This window comes from Leopardus geoffroyi, chromosome D3 (assembly GCF_018350155.1).
Source record: "Leopardus geoffroyi isolate Oge1 chromosome D3, O.geoffroyi_Oge1_pat1.0, whole genome shotgun sequence".
NCBI lineage: Eukaryota > Metazoa > Chordata > Mammalia > Carnivora > Felidae > Leopardus > Leopardus geoffroyi.
In genome coordinates this window covers 20,395,821-20,414,529 of record NC_059339.1, presented here as the reverse complement: position 1 = coordinate 20,414,529, position 18,709 = coordinate 20,395,821, and the positions used below count along the sequence as shown (strand labels likewise).

Sequence of the window (18,709 nt, the reverse complement as noted above, 5' to 3'; positions counted from 1 at the left end):
AGAAAAGTCGGGCTTCTGGGGAGATGGCAAGACCCAGATGGTTGAGGATCCTTTCCCGGTGAAAAGAGAGGGGTTAAGAGCAAAGCGGAGGTAGCTTGTACTTCAATTTAGAAAAAGAAGGGGGCGCCTGAGTGACACAATCCGTTAAGCGTCCAACTCCTGGTCTCGGTTTCGGTTCAGGTCGGTCATTATCTCAAGGTTAGTGAGATCTAGCCCTGCAGGTTCTGGTGCTGGCAGCACAGAGCCCGCTCGATATTCTCTCTCTCCCTCTCTCTCTGCTCCTCCCCTGTTCACCTTCTCTTTCAAAATAAATAAACTTTAGAAAAAAGAAAAGGAAGTACAAGGGGTGCCCGGGTGGCTCAGTCAGTTAAGTGTGGGACTCTTGATTTCGACTCCGGTCACGATCTCAGGGTCGTGAGATCGAGCCCTGGCTCCATGCTGAGAGTATGGAGCCTGCTTGAGAGTCTTTCTCTGCCTCTGTCTCGTTCTCTCTCTCTCTCTAAATAAATAAACATTTAAAAAAAAAAATAAGTACAAGGGGGAGGCCCCATGCCTCCTTCACACTGGCCTAAGGGACTATACCTCCTCACACTTTGAGATTGTGTTTTTTCTGGAAAGGGAGGTAGGGTCGGGCATTGTGCCTTGGTCATGTAGAGGGTCCTAAATCTGTTACCACAGGCCGCAGGAAGGTCCTGGTGGCTGAGAGTAACAGGGAAGTAAAGGCTGGGTGGTTTTTGTGGGTCTACCTTGCCATTCCCCCAGATATCCCTATGCCTGTGAGGTATAGCAGAGCTGAAGATAGTGTGTGAATACATAGGTACATGCAAATGAGGTCATTGCCTTGATCCCCATTGGATCTACCTTAGTCACCTAGAACAGAGCTAATTTAAAACTCAATTTTTTCGTGCTTGGATCTGGAGACACTCAGCCTCTCCTTCCTCTGGTCTTCTGCACTCCTTCAACAAACATTTGTCCTTGAGTGGTACTGATGCAACCCTCAGGCAGATATACTCAGTCTCTGGCTCATTAAGTTTAGGATGAAAACTGAAAGAAAAAAAAAAAAAAAAAGACCCCAAAACAAGAACACCATTGTTTTAAAGTGGCAAGTTGTAACTAACTCTCTGAAGAAAACAAAGGGGCTAGTATGCAAAGTTACAAAGGCTGGCAGGCTCCTCCCAGTTGCTCAGGAGCCCTGAGGCCTGATTGCTGTTTTGGTGTTGACTGCAATTGATACACTGAAAAGATGAGCTCTGTAATATTTGAAAGCAAAATGCAGATCACATGATTGATCATACAATGCAGTCCTCTTCACATAAAATTAAAACATGAATATTCCATTCATTTATTCATTGCTTCAAGTAATCTTTATGAATGTTTACAGTATTCCTGGGAGGAAGTGAAAGTTACATGGGCTCTACCTTCTGGGAGACACACAAAATAAGCAGGCCAAGGTGTCCAGAAGATGGTCGCTAAAATAACACTGGGTATATTAAAATACCTTTCTGTATTTATTGGAACTTTTTCTATCATATTTTTTTCTTGACCAGCGATGAAAATAGAGCTATTTTTATTTTAGAACTACGAAAAAAATAGAGGGAAACTCACTAGAAGGCCAAGTGCTCACTGATCCCTGGAGGTGGTATTTCTATAGCTCCAGGCCCCACAGATCCGGCCTCCAAGTAATTTCTTGGGAAGAGGACTTAGGTCCCCCACACCTTTCCTGCCTGGGGCAGGTCATCCTCATGCTCCTCTGGGTGCTAAGCCTCAGGGCCTGGGGCAGAGGAGGAATTAAGAATCATCAGAGTTCAGGAGCAAACTTGCATGGAGAGCCCCCTTGCATCTCAAACTATGCAGAGGGGGTAAGAAAGTCTTGAGTGCCCTGCCCGAGTATTGGGGTCTGAGGAGGAAGAGCTCTGGGGTGTCTTCACCATGGCCTTGGCTCCACTTCCCTTCCCTTCCCCGCCTCACTTAGGACACAGGTGAGTGTCCTCAAGGAAGAGGTCATGTGGGTGCCTGGATTGACACTTCTCTGCCTCTTCCCAGGTTCACCTGGGTCACCTTCTCTGCATTTCTCCTCCCTCTCTGCGTCCTGGGCCCAGTTTTTCCTTGACCCAGCCTCCCTCCGTGTCTGGGACTTTGAGACAGATTGTCGCATCTCCTGCACAGAAGCAGCAGCCATACTAGAACCTACAACCCTGTCTTCTGGCACCAACAACGAGCGGGAATGGCCCCCATGTTCCAGATGGATGCTGTGAGTCCTCTGCCTTCAGGGATTCCAGCTCTATTCTCAGGCTCCAGGTGTGGCGATACTGGGTCCTTGACCATTGCTGGACTGCAGCCTGCAGGGGAGGCTGATTATCACTGATAGTCATAGCATTTATCTGCGGTGCTCCAAGCCCACTGGGAATTGAAGCTTAAAAGATCAAAGATGAAAACTATTAAGGATGATGATTAAAACCTGCAGTGTTCCAGACCTTTACACCAACCAGGCAGTCAGGCTGTGATTTCTCCTGTCCTTTCTGCTCATCACCCCAGGGGCGTAGGTGCTTCAGGAAGGGGACCCCATACAATTCCTGTTGCTCTTTATGATGATGTGGGAAAGAAAAACAGTTTCCCAGGGGACAAAGCTTCGCAAAAATAAAAGCTCCCTCCTTCCTCTGGGCCTTGGGATGCAGACTGTCTCCCTCTTCAGTGGTAAGACTATGGGAAGAACAAGGGCTTCTCATTGGGCTGAGACAGTTCAGGGACCATGTCACCCGAATACATCCCTCTGCACCTCAGTATGGGTCCATGGGTCCGGGCACTCCTGCACTCAGCAACAAAAGTCTCCCTCCATCTTACCTGTCTCTACCTGGTTTGGACCAAAGTGACCCAGACAATCCAGGTATTATTATCCAATTTTCCATTGCTGGGTAGTAAACCACCATGAATCTAGTGGCTTGAAACAATACTCATTTATTACTCCACTTTCCCTGGATCAGTTTAGCAGGGTCTCCTGCTTGGTGTCTCTCCAAGCTGAAATGAAAGTATGGTGGCTGCTGCATTCTATTCCAGTAGCTCAACTGAGAAAAAAAATCTGCTTGCAAGTTGATTGTCAGAATTCATTTCCTTGCTGCTATATGACTGAAGCCCTGGCTTTCTGAGGGCCTTTGGCTGTCAGTGTTTCTGGTTTCTAGAGGTGGCCCACAGCATCCTGCCACATGGCTCTCTCCATAGGCATGGCTGTTTGCTTCTTCCTGACCAGCAGGGGGACCTCTTTCCAGTTTGCTAAGATGGAATCTCTAAAAATATATATTATTCTACTTTTATTATATATTACTTGTATTTATTATATTACATATAATATGTAGTAATGTATAAGATATTATATTTTTAAACATAGTGTAGTTTACACATAATGTTATATTAGTTTCAGGTGTGCAACATAGTGATTTGTCAACTCTATACATTTTGCTCTGCTCACTACAAGTGTAACTGCCATCTGTCACTGTACAAGACTTTTACAATACCCTACTGTTATTCCCTATTCTATACATTTCATCCCCATGACTTATGCATTCCATAACTCGAAGTCTATACCTTCCACTTTCCATCACCGATTAGCCCCTACCTAGCAACTACCAGTTTATTCTCTGTATTTTTGTTGTTGTTGTTTTTTCCATTTGTTTTGTGTTTTTAGATTCCTCGTATAAGTGAAATCATATGATGTTTTCCTTTTTCTGTCTGACTTATTTCACTTAGCACAATGCCCTCTAGGTTCATCCACGTTGGTGTAAATAGCAATATCTCATTAAGAGGGAATCTTACAGCACATAATGTAATCACAGGAGTGACATCCAGCCATGTTTTCCATTTAATGTAACCTAATCAAGGAGAGACATCTCATCACCTTTGCAGAGCTTATTGAGTAGAAGCAAATCACAGATCTTCCTAAATTCTAGGGGAAGAGATTATGCAAAAGTCATCACAGGATGCATCCTCTACTGTCCTCAAATAAGGAGACTTCCAATCCTATTTTTAAGCTTAAATCCATTGTTAAAGCCTCTTGTGAGAAACCTCAGCAAGTTTCACTATGGCAATAGCAAGAGGTAGGAGACTTTGTTCTTAAGCTTTCAGTGTCCCTGCTGTCATACTTCTCTTAGTTCATGGGCATTAACCAGGGGAACATTTAGGTGACTGACCATTCTTCTGCCCCACACTAGCCCCTCCCCTCTGCTCTCTGACCACTGCCCTAAAACCAGGTCTCACACCTTCATGCACTTCTTTCTTGGGATCGCTTCAGTACAAAGGGTCCCTCTGTGCCTCCAATCTCTGTGAGGGAAGTTTTTCTTTACACACTTCAACCAACGCAACATGTTGCAACAGACTTAGTGCAGAAGTCAATGTACACAACCCACAGTTTTACAGTAAGCCAGACATTAAAAAGATTTGCGGAAAGGAAAAAAAATTCAATGCCTCACTTTTTTTTCTAATCTTTGAATACAGTCCTATTTCATTTCATTGTACTTTGCAGATACTGGGTTTTTGGTTTTGTTTGTTTGTTTTTACAAATTGAAGGTTTGTGACGACCCTGCATTGAGCAAGTCTATCTACGTCATTTTTCCAATAGCATTTGCTCACTTTGTGTCTCTGTGTCCCATTTTGGTAATTCTCACAATATTGAAAACTTTTTTCATTATTATTATATTTTTGTGGCGACAGTGATTGCGACTCACTGAAAGCTCAGATGGTGGTTAGCTGTTTTGAGCAATAAAGTATTTTTAATTAAGGTATGTACATTGTTTTTTTAGACATAATGCTATTGCACACTTAATAGACTACAGTATGATGGAAACATAACTTTCATATGCACTGGGAAACCAAAAAATTCATTTGGCTCTCTTTATTGATATTTGTGATATTAATTTAGTGATAGTCACTTTATTGCAGTGGTCTGGAACTGAACTGACAATATATCTGAGGTACGCTTGCATATAATAAAATACGTATAAATTATATTTACTTACCTGTGGTTTGCTTAGTATTGTTATGTATAATTAAAGTAAACATTTTAAAAATGTTTTTCAATTTTAATTAATCTGGCAAACGTTGAAAGATGTTATCCACACGAACAAAATCTTTGGGGGTAACTCCATAATTTTTAGGAGTATAAAAAGATACTGGAACCAAAAAGTTTGAGAACAGCTGACTTGGAACAGTTGTTTACAAAACAATAAAAACATGGTTTTTCCCAAGTGGTGAGATGCTTGGTGGTGATTCTTTTCTATTTATATAGTTATATTATTATTGAATCTCCTACAAGCCATGCTAATACAGAGTTTGTGAGTAGGGTTATGACATAACCTCAGGTACATTTCAAGGTCCCTATGGTTGCTATGTGGTTCTCGTGGGAGATCCTGGCTTGTCTCTCTGGTTTTGAGGACATTCTGGAGGTAGAACAGCAGGGCTTGCTTTTGGAGAGGATTCAGGTCATAAGGGTGAGTGAGGGTCAAAAGTAACACCTGGAACTTCATCTTGACCCCTTGACATTAGGAAGAATGAGAGAGAAGCAAATATAAAAAAAAAAAATATCTAAGAAGTCTTCAGGCACCATGTTAAATTTGCAATGTTTCCACTGTTAGGTGTAAAAAAATAATCAAGTACAGCTAAGCACATACAATATAATCCTCTTCATATACAATCATAAATATATGTAATATTTATTTTCTTCTACTCATTCAATAACTAGCTAGCAATGCTTTCATGGACTTTATAATACTTTGGGGGTGCTGAGGCAGAGAATTATGAACACAGCATTAAAATCTGGCACTAATGAATTATGCCTAATTTATATGGGCAAACACTCTTTTGGATGCATAATGATGTGTCTGGAATATGGTCCCTAAAAGGGGAGGACTCTGGCAAGAATTTCTTTTTTAATTTCAATAATATATTTTATTATTAAATGTAGAACACATATTGGGTTACAATGAATTCAAGATATTACTATTTCAACATATAGTCAATATTTTAAACATCATTTCTGTGGTATTTTACCTTTATTCTTTTGGTACTAAGTCTTCTAAATCTTCCTTAGTTCATTGCAATCTCAGTTCATGGCTAAATTTTCATCAGTAATGCTTGATCTGTATTTAGATTTCATAAAATTTGGTTGAAAAAGTAGATTCATTCACATACTGAAGTTGCTCCAAACGATAACCGAATGGTCATATTTTAAATTTAAATTTAGATCGAGTTAAATTAAAAATTCAATTCCACAGGGTCACTAGATATATTTCAAGTGCTTAATAACCACGTGTGGCTGGTGGCCACCATATTGGAGATTGAGCCCCTGGGCATCTATTTATTATGTGCATCACAGCAGGTAAGACAGGGATGAGTCCAACACAACCCGTTTCCAAGGGTAGGGTAGAGGGTGGTAGTGTTGCCAGGACTGTGGCCTAGGAGAAGCCACGGTAAGCAGTGTGTTTACCTCTGTATGGCAGACGCAGCCACAATCAGGGACACTGCAAGGAGCCCTTGTTTGGGCACCAGGGTCCCTCACCACCATCCAGGGCTCTGCCCGGTCTCCTAGGGAGGGTGAGGGTTAGGCTCACTGGTGCTCCTGAGATTTCAATGACAGGAAGAGATGAAGGAATGATTTACTATATAGATATATATCATGAACGTTTGTTTGGACTGTTGTGGAACCCCTGAATGAACGTGGACTTACAGTTCTGGAGTCCTGTGGTTTCAGCTCTTCTCCCTTGAGTAATCTCTGCTCAGCAGCTCTGTCTCCCTTGGGACTCTACCTCAGATCTATTTTGAAACAGATCTTTCAACCATACCTTCCTGGCGAGGGTCCCAGGAAGCACAACATTTTGGAGGGCCCCAGACAGGGCAGTGAAAATGGTCAAGGCTCGGTGAGCAGATAGGCATGAAACCCACTCTCCAGTCTCCATTCCAAAACGGGGCAGCCTGGTGGGATAAACAACCCCACCCAGGGCTGTCCTGCCCAGCTGTGGGCTCAGGAGGTGGGCTCTAAATGAAATACTCCATTGTTGATTTTGGGTGAACTTATTCTTGCTCAATTAGGGCATTGGTCCTAAACTTACCAAATATCTTTGTTTTTGTTTTCAAGCTTGGGTCTCGGTCTGCCCTGACTCAATGTTCTCAGCATCCAGGGCTCTGGGACAGAAGCTCTGGAAGCAGCAGTGAGCCTGGGGATATCACGAGGTATCCTGGCACCAATGAGGCCCAGGCACTGCCTCTAAACTCCAATTGATACCGTCGGTTCTTAGCCTTCTGGAATCTCGTACCATTTCTCTGGCTCGAGATCCAGCAACCCAGCTTCCCTACCATCTCCAGGCTCCACCCTGAGGACAAGGCAGATTATGACTATGTGTCATATTTGAGCGCTGGTACTTAGCCCACCAGGGAAGTGAGAGTAAACTCTTCTCTGAGCTCATGGGACTCTTCCTTACTCTTATCCCTGCTTCTTTCTGTACAGGGACATTTCTGCTTCTGTGGCTGGGTTTCTCTCTGAATTATTCTTCTGGCTCTTAATGAAGGACACAAGGAATCCTCTCTGGGTCACAGGTCTCTGGGAAAATAAGACCATCTCTGCTGAGTAACAGGGCCCAGAATATGGATGCCATCCAATGCATGGAAGTCAGGAGCAGGGGACCCAAAGAGTCTTGTCTGGTGCATTCAAGATGCTCCAAGCACAAACTGATGGTTAAATTCCCCCTAAATCAACTGGTCCATATCACAGGCGACACCCATGTATTCAACTTTGATTTCACCACATTCTGTTCAAGATGGCCCTTTATTGGGGTCATTCTTCTGCAAGTCCATTGCCAAAGCCCTGGTAACAAGAAAGCCTTCAAGATTTGCAGAAGGAATAAAGAGAAGGGGGGACAGATGAGACTCTCCCTTTAGGGTCTCTCCTTTGACCTGACACTCCAACAGTACTTCCTGGGACAGAAATGGGGGAGAATTAGAGGGACAGACCTGTCCAGAGGGACGGGCTCTGTACAGAATTGCCTTCCCACAGACCCCAGCCCACTGTCCCTGTACCAAGCTTTGCACATGCATCGGCCTCTTCATTTCAGTGAAATATTTCCCAATTGGTTCTTTTGTCCCATCTGTGGAAAAAAAAAAAAGCTGGTGGGTTTGTCTGGTGTGCCACTCTCCTCCTGGCCTGATTCCAGTTATCCCGCTAGATGAAAGAAAAGAAATAAGCATATCCCCGCGTATCATGAATGTTTGCTCAGTCCACTAGGGAACTTGCAAACAGATCTGGGCCTCCAGTGGTGCTTCATGCTTCTTATTTTCTCCTCCCGGAGAAGCAGCCACTTCACAGGGACTGGCGGGAGAGGCCTCTCCACTCCCTGGTGGCATCACATCCTGGTCATTTTGTCCTTTGTTTCTGTAACTCTGGCCAGGGGCTGGGCCTGGCATCTTTGCAGACATCAAAGGAGGAAGGAGCAGGAGGTTGAGAGACACTGCCCAGGATGTCCTGGGGACTTCACACTGGTAACCCCTCCATGCCTGCGATGGGAGGGATGGAATCCTTAAAAAATAAACCTGCTGGGGACAAGTGTGAGAATGCATAGGTGACTTCCTAAAATTTCTTTAATTGTGTAAGGAAAACGTCCTGTTAATACTTCTTTGAATGGAAGCAATAGCAAGTGGGGTGCCTGGGTGGCTCATCGCTTAGGTAATAACAAGAGCACTACGAGCTCGACTGTGAACAGGACAGGATTGTACCAGTGGGTATTTCTGGAACTTTTCTTTCCCTGGAGTTCTCCCTTTGTGGAGGCTCAAACAGTACAAATAGCCTCCCAGGTTTCCCTGAGTATTGGAATTAGCTAAAGAAAATGACAGGCCGTTTAATAGTAACTTTTAAACATTGGTTGCAGAGAGCTCCCGTTTCTGGGATATATTAGGGCATGACTGTGCAAAACAGATTGAGAACAGCCCCTCAGAGTGTTTCCTGCACGTGCACCTCAGTAGGTGTGGTGGCCTGAGTATTAGCCCCCAAAGATATCCAGTTCTAACCTTTGGAAGTTGTGAATGTTACCTCTACGGTAAAAGGCACTTTGCAGATGTGATTAAGGATCTTGATGTAGGGACTGTGTCAGTTCATTTTACATGCTGACCTCACTGGCCATGGGGAGACCAAATTAAACATGATTTTCTGGTATGTCTGTGAGGGTGTCTCCAGATGAATTCCAGGGATTAACATTTGAACTGGTGGACTCAGCAAAGTGGGATGCTCTCCCCCATATGGGTGGGCACCTTCCAATCCATTGAGGGCCTGAATAGAACAAAAGGCCGAGGAAGGAGGAACTTGACTTTTATTTTTCCTGTCTCACTATTGAGCTGGAACGTCTTACGCCATCTTTTTCTGTTTTCGGACTGGGATTTGCAACATCGGCATTTCTGGTTCTCCGATCTTCAGCCTCAGACTGAATCACACCGACAGCTTCCCTGGGTCTCCAAGCTTGCAGATTGTGGAACTTCCTAACCTCCAGAATCACATAATCATATATGTATGTGGACCTATGTATCTCCTATTGGTTCTGCTCCTCTTGAGGACCCTGACTAACAGAAAGTCAAGGCACGTTATCTTGGATTATCTGGTGCTCCAGAATGTAATCACGAGTGTCCTTCTAAGAGGAAGGCAGACCTCAGGGGCACACCTGAGGACAGAAAAGGAGAAAGCGTGGTGACCACAGAGCAGCAACTAACATCACATAGCTACCAGCTATGTGGAATTCTGTTGGCTTCTAGTAGCTGGAAGAGCGAGGAATCCGATGCTCCCCTGGAAACTCCAGAAGGAGCCAGCCCATCTGACTCTTTGATTTCAGTCCTGTCAGCCTCATTTTGGAATCTGGGCTCCCAGAACTGTAAGAAAATAATTTTCTATTATTTTAAGCCCCTAAGTTTATGATGGATTGTTATAGTGATGGTAAGAATGTGATACATCTGCATATCATACATTTTGAGATCTTCTCCAACTATTGTGCCCTTTTAATTTGTACTGTACAAGCTTCCTTTGTGTTTATGCCCTCCCACTGATAAAACTCAGGTGTACGGTGAATTAGTTTTTAATGTTATCCAGGAAATTCACTTTGTTTTTATAGGTTATAAATCATGTCTAATTCAAATTATTTTATTTCTTAATTTGAAACCATTGTACTTCTTATGTTTGCATCGTGATTGATTGTGTGGGCAAATTATTCTTGAACAAATTAAATAAGATAGTGATTCCTGTATCTTGGAGTGCCTGAAAATCCACCAGTAATATATCACTAAAGAGAAACCCTCTGCTTACTTCTTGCAGGAAGCATCCAGTACCTTCTACTGACCTCCATGGGACCTCTGCCTTGTGGACCCCAGACAATGGGGATTGGCACCCCATCCAGCACAACTTCCAGTCTGGTGGCAGGTCTCTGACCCTGTTATTTATGCACAGGCATTTTATTGTTATTCAACTTCTGAGGATATGCTGATTTCTAAACATGCCTATAGCAACAGATACATGAGTTTTGAAGGCTCTTCCCCCTGCCCCCAATTCCTGAGACTCTTCCCAAGTTGACCAAGGGGTTCACATGCTTGAAGTTTTTAAATGTGTAGTATGTTATAGTGGAAATGTTCTGTGTGTTCCCTGCTCCATAGGACTTCTCATTCCTAGCCTTTATAGGAGCTTGTTGACTGAGAGAAGTGAAAATGACCATATGCTGCTGGGCCAATGAGGCGGATGCTATGATGAGTGGCCCAGATTCCATGAAAGTCATGTCATCCCTGATGCTGGAGGGACAGAGAGTCCTCACCTTCCAGTGTTCTCCTGAAACTTCTCTCCTGGGAGGGATTTGCCCTCTCAAAGTCATGTCCCTCTCCGGAGCAGCCTGCATGTAGTGATTGTTGGATGCACCAGTATACAATCCAGGCTGTCCTGCTGTAATATGGGAACACCCAAAGGGCTGTCTCAGCTCCAGAAATGCCCCTGGAGTTGGCTAAGACTGCACCATAGCCCAGGTAGGGCAACCACAGATGAGCCTTTCAGATCTGCCTGCCTAAGGAAACCTGCCTCCAGGATGTCAGTACAGGTATCTTCAGGATCTGCCTTAGCTTTCTAGTTAAGGGATGTGCTTCCTGGGCAGTTGCCTGGCAGTGACTGAGCATGTCAATGTGAAAGGCCTCGCCGATTCTCAAAACTGGGATTTCTCTATGCTTACCTCTGCTCTGGAGCTCCCCAACGGGCAGGTTGAGATTTTCTCACTGCTGCTCTGAGTTTGGAGGCTCTTACTCTCTAATCCTCCTTCTGCACCCTTCTCTCTTCTCAGGGGATGCATCTCCACTGCTGTCTGTAGGCTCTCCCTGCTGACTCCTGCTCTCTCTCCCCTTTATTCTTCTCAGGCACTGTCCTCCTTTTGTCTTCTGCATGTCCGTCTCTGACTGGGCGAGTGCCCCTGGGAGGGGCTGAAGTGTCACACCACGGGGGCTCATTCCCTGATCCTGCTTCTTCTCTTCCTTTGCATGGGGCAGGGGTGACACCCACAGCACTCTTCGATGTGCTCACTTCCACCTCAGCATCGGTGTCCAGGAAGACCCGGCCCACGACAGGTGGCATCACGAGCGTGACTAATTAGCCTGGTTTGCCTGAGACTTATGGGGATTTCAGGACAGGGAGCAGTCAGGCCTAAAACTAGGACAGTCCTGAACTACTCTAGGGGGGGCAGGTATGTCTGAGAAAGGAGACACAGAAATGAGATTCTGGAGCAATGAAGACTCCCAACTAGGGGTTTAGGGATAGGAGAACATAGAGTAATGTAACTGTTTAAATTTTTACTGGAGGGGAACAGAGGTGGTTTACCTGTAAGACAATATGCAAAAGCAGGGCCACGTGTCAGGCAATTGAGAAATACAAGGAAACGGGTACTTTTGAAGAGTGTGGGGACAACCATACTGCTTTCACTGTTATAAGAGTCTTGCTAAGTGCAATTGATAATTTGCAAAACGTAAAAGGCTGGGAGTACAAATCAGCAAGGACAGGCCTCGAGTGAAAGCCAAAAGTCCTCCTTATTAGTTGAAAAAGGCATCCTACCTGTGCAGAGGTCGGGGAAGGCTGAGGCCCAGAACTCAGTCCTCAGAGTAGCAGACCTCCAGAAAGCAGTGATCTCTCCACCAGGCAGGTTTGCTATATGCCAGTCAGGGCCCTGAATGGATAACTACAGGTCCTGAGCCACAAGAAGGAGCCATGTGGATCCAAGCGCCCAAAAGTCTTGAATCAATAATTCCCCTGATATATACAAGCTGACAGAAGTGACCCCCTCTTAATTTAGGGCTCATCCCTACCCTGCCATTGCTTGGAGATGGTACAGAAGCTTGTGCTCTGAAATAATATTCACCACCCCCCGGGGGGGGGGGTGGATCCATCCCTTCCTGTCATGCAGGCCTGTGGGCCAATAAGTAGGATTATGTCAGCACAAAACCAGGACAAGAGGGTGTACAGGGGCATAGGAGCTGCATAACCAATCAATTATATACGGTAGGAACTGGAAGAGCATGCACAGGGCTGGATTGTGAGGGTGCAGGATTAAGGGGCAGAAACTCAGTTTGGATGAAGGGAGTTTATTATTAGAAGCCCTATTAGAAGTACTCTTAACTGCCAAGGATGTTGAGACAATCTGCAAGCTCACCGCCAGGACGATGACCCTTAGAAAGACTGAGAAAATGATGGCTTCAGAAGCATTCGGCAGGAGTGGCTCTACCAGGTAAGGCTGGACAGCTCCCCACGGTAGATGATTCTCAGGAGGGCCTGGCAGACACAGCATTTACTTGAGCAATGAGGAATGTGCTGGCAGAGAAGCACCAGCATCATCCAAAAGTTCAGTGGGTGGCTCTCCTCTAAGCTAGGGCCAGGTTGGGGAGGCAGGGAAGAAGGGGGCTCTGTGGTAGCAATAGAGATGGCAGGACCTGGAAGTGATAGAAGCCTGTTGGTGAGGCTTAAACGTAGAAGTCAAGTGAGTGGCAAAGAGAGAGGTACCAGCAAGGATGCCTGACCTTCATGGGTGTTGGAAATGGTCAAGAGTACAGAGACCCTCAGGGCAAGACAGATGGACCACCAAAAATGTACTGCCCACCCTGTGATCAGAGCAAGTAAGGAAGGGGAGCTAGGAGACTGGGAGGCTGAGAGCTCTAACTCTAGTAACAAACTCCTTAGGAAGCCAGATCTGCAATGTCCAGTCATTCCAGAGTAGAGTACTGACTTTATGTATGAGTTTCCTGTGGCAGCTGTGACAAATCACAGACTGGACAGCAATAATCAAAAGAAATTTATTCCCTCACAGTTCAGGAGGCCAGAGGTCAGAAATCACCAACACTGGGCCAACATCAACGTGTTAGTGGGGGCCAAACTTCTTCCAGAGGCTCTAAGTAGATCCATTTCTTGCCTTTTCCTATTGCTGGTGGTGGCCATAATTCCTTGGCTTGTGGCTCCATCACTCCAATTTCTGCCTTCTCCTTCATATGGTCATCTCCGGTGTGTGTTTGTGTGTGGGTGTGTGTGTGTGTGTGTGTGTGTGTGCGCGCGCGCACATGTGTGCGTACATGTGCGTGTGTGTGTGTGTGTGTGTGTGTGTATAATCTCCCTGTGTCTTTCTCACAGGAACACTTGTGATATATATCCAGGCCCTCTTCTTATCTCAATCCAGGACACTCTTCCCATCTCAAGATCCTAATTTAACCATATTTGTATAGGACCTTTCCCCAAATGTGATAACAATTACAGGACTTGTAAATGATTACACCTGATATCTCTAGAGCCACAGTTTAGCTCTCAATTCCCTACATACAACTTTGTGTTAAAAAAACTCACACATCTCTTCATGGGTGGAACTAGAGTCCGAGATTTCCCAGACAGGACTCCCCTCTGACAGGAGGTGCTTAGAGCTAGACCCTCAGGCTGAGGCTCCTTTGAGCCCTGTCCAACTCCTCCTCACCTGCTGAGAACACAAAATCTTTTCCAGGGTTCCTAGAACCTCCTCAGTTTCTCCCCTCTTGAGTTTTATGTCAGACATTTAAAAACTCCAAAATGTTTTCTCTTTGTCCCATTTCTCTCTTGCATGTCTACTGCCAGTATTGGCTTCAATTTTTATTCCACATTCCTCCTGCTCTGAATAGAGACCTACTTCCCAGGTAGTGATCCATTGACAAGGGTCCCTGGGGAAGCTAGTGGTCCTGAGCTGGGAGTGTGTCAGGTGACAGATTCTACTCTAGATGGAGCGTCAGGAACTTATCCATGGAGCATAGAGTGCATTACACAGACATCAGGAGTGGTGGGTGGGGAGCAAATTCCATTTTGGAAGGAAAGGGAGAAAGGGTGGAAGGGAGGTGAAGCCGATTCCCTAGTCTCCTCCTTATTCTTGGTTTTGGGCTGTCTCAGCTAAGCCACCAGGGGGCAGCAAGAGCCTAGATTTGGGGACTGCAATGACATCCCCCCACCAAACCCCATCCCCAAAGTCCTGCTGAGGTTTCTCCAGGCCTCAGCTTCTTTCTCCCCTTTCCTCCTAAGGGGGAAAACTCTTAAGTCCCTTCTCTGCACAATACAGTAAACACCCTAAAACTTAGTCTCAGACCCAATCTCAGGCCACTGCAGAGGCTGGGGACAGAGAGAGGTGTGAGCACCCACCCTAAGGAGAGGTGGAAAGGGAATGCCATGTTCCCAGCCAGATTTTGGTTTTTGGAAAAGGGGCTACTAGAGCTCAGTTCGACTGGAAGCCTTTGCTCATCCTCTTCATTCAGAGCAGGGATGAATAAGTCTTCAGCCTTCTGTGCAGCCAGAATTGTGTTTTCCGGGAAGGGGTAACATGGGAAAGAGCAGGTCCTCTGCCCCTCCCTTCCTCCAAGCCATGGGTGACTGCAGAGAGAAACCAAGAGAGTAAAAGCACAACACCAAGTGTGGCATTTGCCAGGGTGACATATAACAAAACTACAGTTCTATTTCATGGCCTTCTCCTCAGACCTGGCTGGGAATATTTTTTTGTAACTTGCCTGAATGCAGCTGGAAACTCTTTGGGCAAATACCTTAGCTCAACTTCCCCACTTAATTCATTCCACAAATAGGATTACTAACTGGGCTGTTGGGGCACATTTCTGTGTCCTCAGAAAGATCCAGACATGTGAGGTATAAAGATATGGGCATTTCAGGCAGAGGAGTAGCCTGTGTAAAGTAGCCTGTGCTGAGGTAGAGGGACTATGGCCAATGAAAAACGGAAAGAAATCTAGTGGGCTGGGCAATGGTTGACTGGAGACTCAGAGCAGGGAGATGCATGGGAAGCTGTGGGGACAGCAGATAGATCACATCATGACTGAAAGCCTTGTGAAGAGGGTGAGTATTTTCTAAATGAAAAGAGAATTGAGGTGAGGATTTTCCATAGTTTATACATGAGTTTTAGTCCGTTCTGCTTAGAGTTTTTACCCCAAACTGATTCTTTTCTAGAAAGCACTACTAGATTAAGCAACTTTCTGTCTATGGAAGAAACTTTACCTCAGGAAGGTGGATATCTTGGAAGTGGGGCTTTCTCAATGTGCACAAAGAGGACATTAGGAAGAAAGTCCCATATTCCCTGTGACACTAAAACGTGCCCTGAGGAGAGATCCCTGGAGCTGGGCCCTCAGGCCAAACCTGACCCCATCCCCTTTTCCCACATCCTCAAACAGTAGAATTCACCTTCTGCTTTCCATTAGGTGGCTTTCAATCCTACAGAGCTTTCTCTTCTTTAGACAGTATTTTTTTTCCCCTACATTTTGAGAAGCCAATCTATCTTTACCTGTTCTCATTTTTCTCACTCAGCCTTTCTACTGGGGTTTGTTTATTTAACATCTAATGTTGACTCCTCCCTGAGCCCAGAGATGCCTCACAAGCAAGACTCCTAAGCCAAAGCTGTGGTGGGACATGCTGAATAGTCGTGAGGTGAGCAGTGGGCCACCTGGTGTGGCAGATGGCACATTCCATTCTGGAGAAAGTTCCTGGACCAAAGGAAATGTGCTACCAGGGAATAGAAAGGATCAGGGGGTGTGGTACTGAGTTGGATGGGGGAGGGAAGACCACAGTGGGAGGAGAGGAGGGATTTCCAGCTGCCTTCCCTTCCCTGGTGCCTGCAATGCACCTTCGGGGGGCAGCGAGGGCCTGGATTTAGAGAAGGGATTTTCTGTGACTTAAGCTGTCCATATGAAATGTAAAGAGTTCCTTCCCACTGAGCCCCTCTGAGGCCTCAAAGTGTCCTGCCCAATATCATCTTCTCAAAGTGCTGAAAAACAACCCAGGTTTCAGCCACAGCCTCAGTCTCAAAGCACCACAGAGACATAGGATGGAGTGATGCATGAGGACCCATCCTGAGGGCATAAAAAGGTGGTGAGGGGGAATCACGGCCCCCAACTCCACCTTTAGGCCCAGGAAACGGAGCAGTTGGATCTCATTCAGCTGGCTTGTCATCTTGGCCCCACAGCCGAGTCACACATCTGGAAGAGAAGCCCTGGGATTCCTTACTTAGGAACCACCGGATTCTCATCACAGGAAATGTAAGGATATCTATGGGTTGGATCTATTTCCAGGGCACTGTCATGAGCTCAGTATGACCTGACTGATAATATGTTAAAGATTTTTAAGTCCTGAGTAAGCTCTGCTGCCCAGGGATGCAAAAGTATCTAGAATAAAGAACCAGGTCAGAGGGTTGAGGAGAGGCAGGTGCAGGAAGCACATTTGCATGGAGGCCCCTCCCTCCTCTGAGCAAGGGGAAGGGGATAAGAGAGGTCTTGGGGAGCCAGGCCCAGGGTTGGGGTCTCAGAAGGCAGTGCTGTTGGGGCATCTGCACCATGGCCTGGGCTCTGGTCCTCCTCAGTCTCCTCACTCAGGACACAGGTGCGGCCTTCAAGGAAGAGTCCACAGGGACATCTGGACTGATCTTTGTCTGCTCTTCAGACTCACTTGGGCCCCCAGCACTGAACTCACTAGAACATGTTCTTTCTCTTTTCAGGGTCCTGGGCCCAGTCTGCCCTGAATCAGCCTCCCTCAGTGTCCGGGAATCTGGGACGCACAGTCACCATCTCCTGTGCTGGCAGCAGCAATGACATTGGGAGTTATAATTACGTCTCCTGGTACCAACAGCTCGAAGGCACATCCCCCAAACTCCTGATTTATAGAGTAAATTCCCGGCCTTCAGGGATCCCTGATCGCTTCTCTGGCTCCAAGTCTGGCAACACGGCCTCCTTGACCATCTCTGGGCTCCAGGCTGAAGATGAGGCTGATTATTACTGTTGCTCATATGCTGGTAGTAATACTCTCCACAGTGGTTCAAGTTTATGGGGAAGTGAGACCAAAACCTTCTCTGTACTCACAGGCTCCCTCCTTGCTCTGAAGGTGCTTCCAACCCTGTGCAGAGGGGACTTCATGCAGCATGGTCTTGAGAATTCAGGTCTCTGTTCCTCTTCCTTCTCAAGATAAAGTAAAATGAAACACATTCTGCCAAATTGTCTGGGAAATGACAGAGCCTATTTGCTTCTTTGATATGGTCCTAGAAAGTGATTCTTTCCAGCTCTGCAATGGCGGGAACTAAGGAGCAGGAAGTACCTGTGCAGTGCACTTCCTGCAATTCCCAGGGAATCCTCACTTTAAATGGCTCCATCTCACACACCAGTGCAGCCTGGCTTGAATTCAGTTTTCCAGAATTGATGTTGTCTTATTAAATCCAGTTTCCAACTTTCTCTTTTTTGGTTTATTGGGGGGGGGGTGCGGTAAGGGTTTTTTTCAGTTATATTTAGATGGCATACAACTCACAAGTTTAAAACAATGGCTCTTAGTATATTCTCCAAATTGAGAAAACATCACTGCTATCACATTTCTATTGTCCTAAAAAGAAACACTGTAACTATTGGCATTCATCTTCCATTTCCCACCAATTTGCTCAGCCTCTGGTAATCAATGATCTACACTCTGTCCCCATAGCATCCCCAGTTTGGACATTTCATATAAATGGAATTGCACAATAGGACATCTTTTGGGAATGACTTTTTTCACTCAGAATGATGTTTTCAAGGTGCATCCATGTTGTAGCATGTACTAGTATTTAGTTACTTTTACTACCAAAATATATCCCATTGTATGGATAACTCACATTTAAGGATTAAAATATAAGACATTTTTCAGTTGTTTCTACCTTGCCCTAGCCAACATGAGCCTCCTTGGTGAGCCATTCTTCAGCATGTCAGTGACTGAAGTAATACCACCTGAGAAAAGATCTAAGACATAGCTGAGGGAATGAAGATAAAGGGAAGGGTTTTCTTCCCCAATGTCCCTTCATCTTTAACTCCACATCCAAGGAATCTGAACAGGAGAGAATATGATTTGAGACTCCATGACAGGTAGAATCTTCCCTCCCCTGAAATCAATGAGCCCCTGTCCTGGCAGCAGCCCTGCATGTGGACTGTCTGCCCCCAGGGTAGGCTCTTTCCAAAATGGCTCCTTTGTTCCACAAGGAAGAGTTATCTAGTATGCATGTCCCCATGTCACAGAGGTCCCCAAAACATCTGATTTCCATGGGTTGTAAACCCAATTTCTGGGTGAAATGCCAATGATAAAAATTGCAAAACAACACATATACAAAAATGATGGCCAAGAATTCTTCATGCATTGAATGAACCTGAGCATGGTCTCCAGAAC

At 45.5% G+C, this 18,709-nt stretch overlaps 3 protein-coding genes, 1 long non-coding RNA gene, 1 pseudogene and 1 gene segment (V, D, J or C); 5 read left to right on the top strand and 1 right to left on the bottom strand.

Moving 5' to 3' along the window:
* LOC123587584 (immunoglobulin lambda-1 light chain-like) overlaps nucleotides 1-18,709 on the top strand; it is an 876,584-nt gene that overhangs the window by 496,431 nt on the left and 361,444 nt on the right. The window contains exons 1-2 of one of the 6 annotated variants that reach the window (XM_045457477.1): nucleotides 16,790-16,912; nucleotides 17,028-17,328. The exons of the other annotated variants lie outside the window; for them this stretch is intronic. Coding sequence (XP_045313433.1) covers nucleotides 16,867-16,912; nucleotides 17,028-17,328 — 347 coding nt within the window. The 5' untranslated portion in view covers nucleotides 16,790-16,866. Of the gene's footprint in view, nucleotides 1-16,789; nucleotides 16,913-17,027; nucleotides 17,329-18,709 lie in introns of those variants that run through there. 6 annotated transcript variants of the gene reach the window in all.
* LOC123587589 overlaps nucleotides 1-18,709 on the top strand; it is a 511,389-nt pseudogene that overhangs the window by 144,680 nt on the left and 348,000 nt on the right.
* LOC123587586 overlaps nucleotides 1-18,709 on the top strand; it is a 1,001,573-nt gene that overhangs the window by 644,678 nt on the left and 338,186 nt on the right.
* The window catches only part of LOC123587588 (immunoglobulin lambda-1 light chain-like), an 824,513-nt gene that overhangs the window by 472,505 nt on the left and 333,299 nt on the right, over nucleotides 1-18,709 (top strand). The window lies entirely within an intron of this gene.
* The window catches only part of LOC123587590 (immunoglobulin lambda-1 light chain-like), a 577,236-nt gene that overhangs the window by 233,735 nt on the left and 324,792 nt on the right, over nucleotides 1-18,709 (top strand). The gene's annotated exons all lie outside the window — the stretch shown is intronic.
* LOC123587615 lies at nucleotides 12,606-18,062 on the bottom strand. The gene is made up of 2 exons (XR_006707415.1): nucleotides 17,389-18,062; nucleotides 12,606-14,908 (listed from the first exon to the last, which is right to left on the bottom strand). It is a non-coding gene; the product is annotated as an uncharacterized LOC123587615 (long non-coding RNA).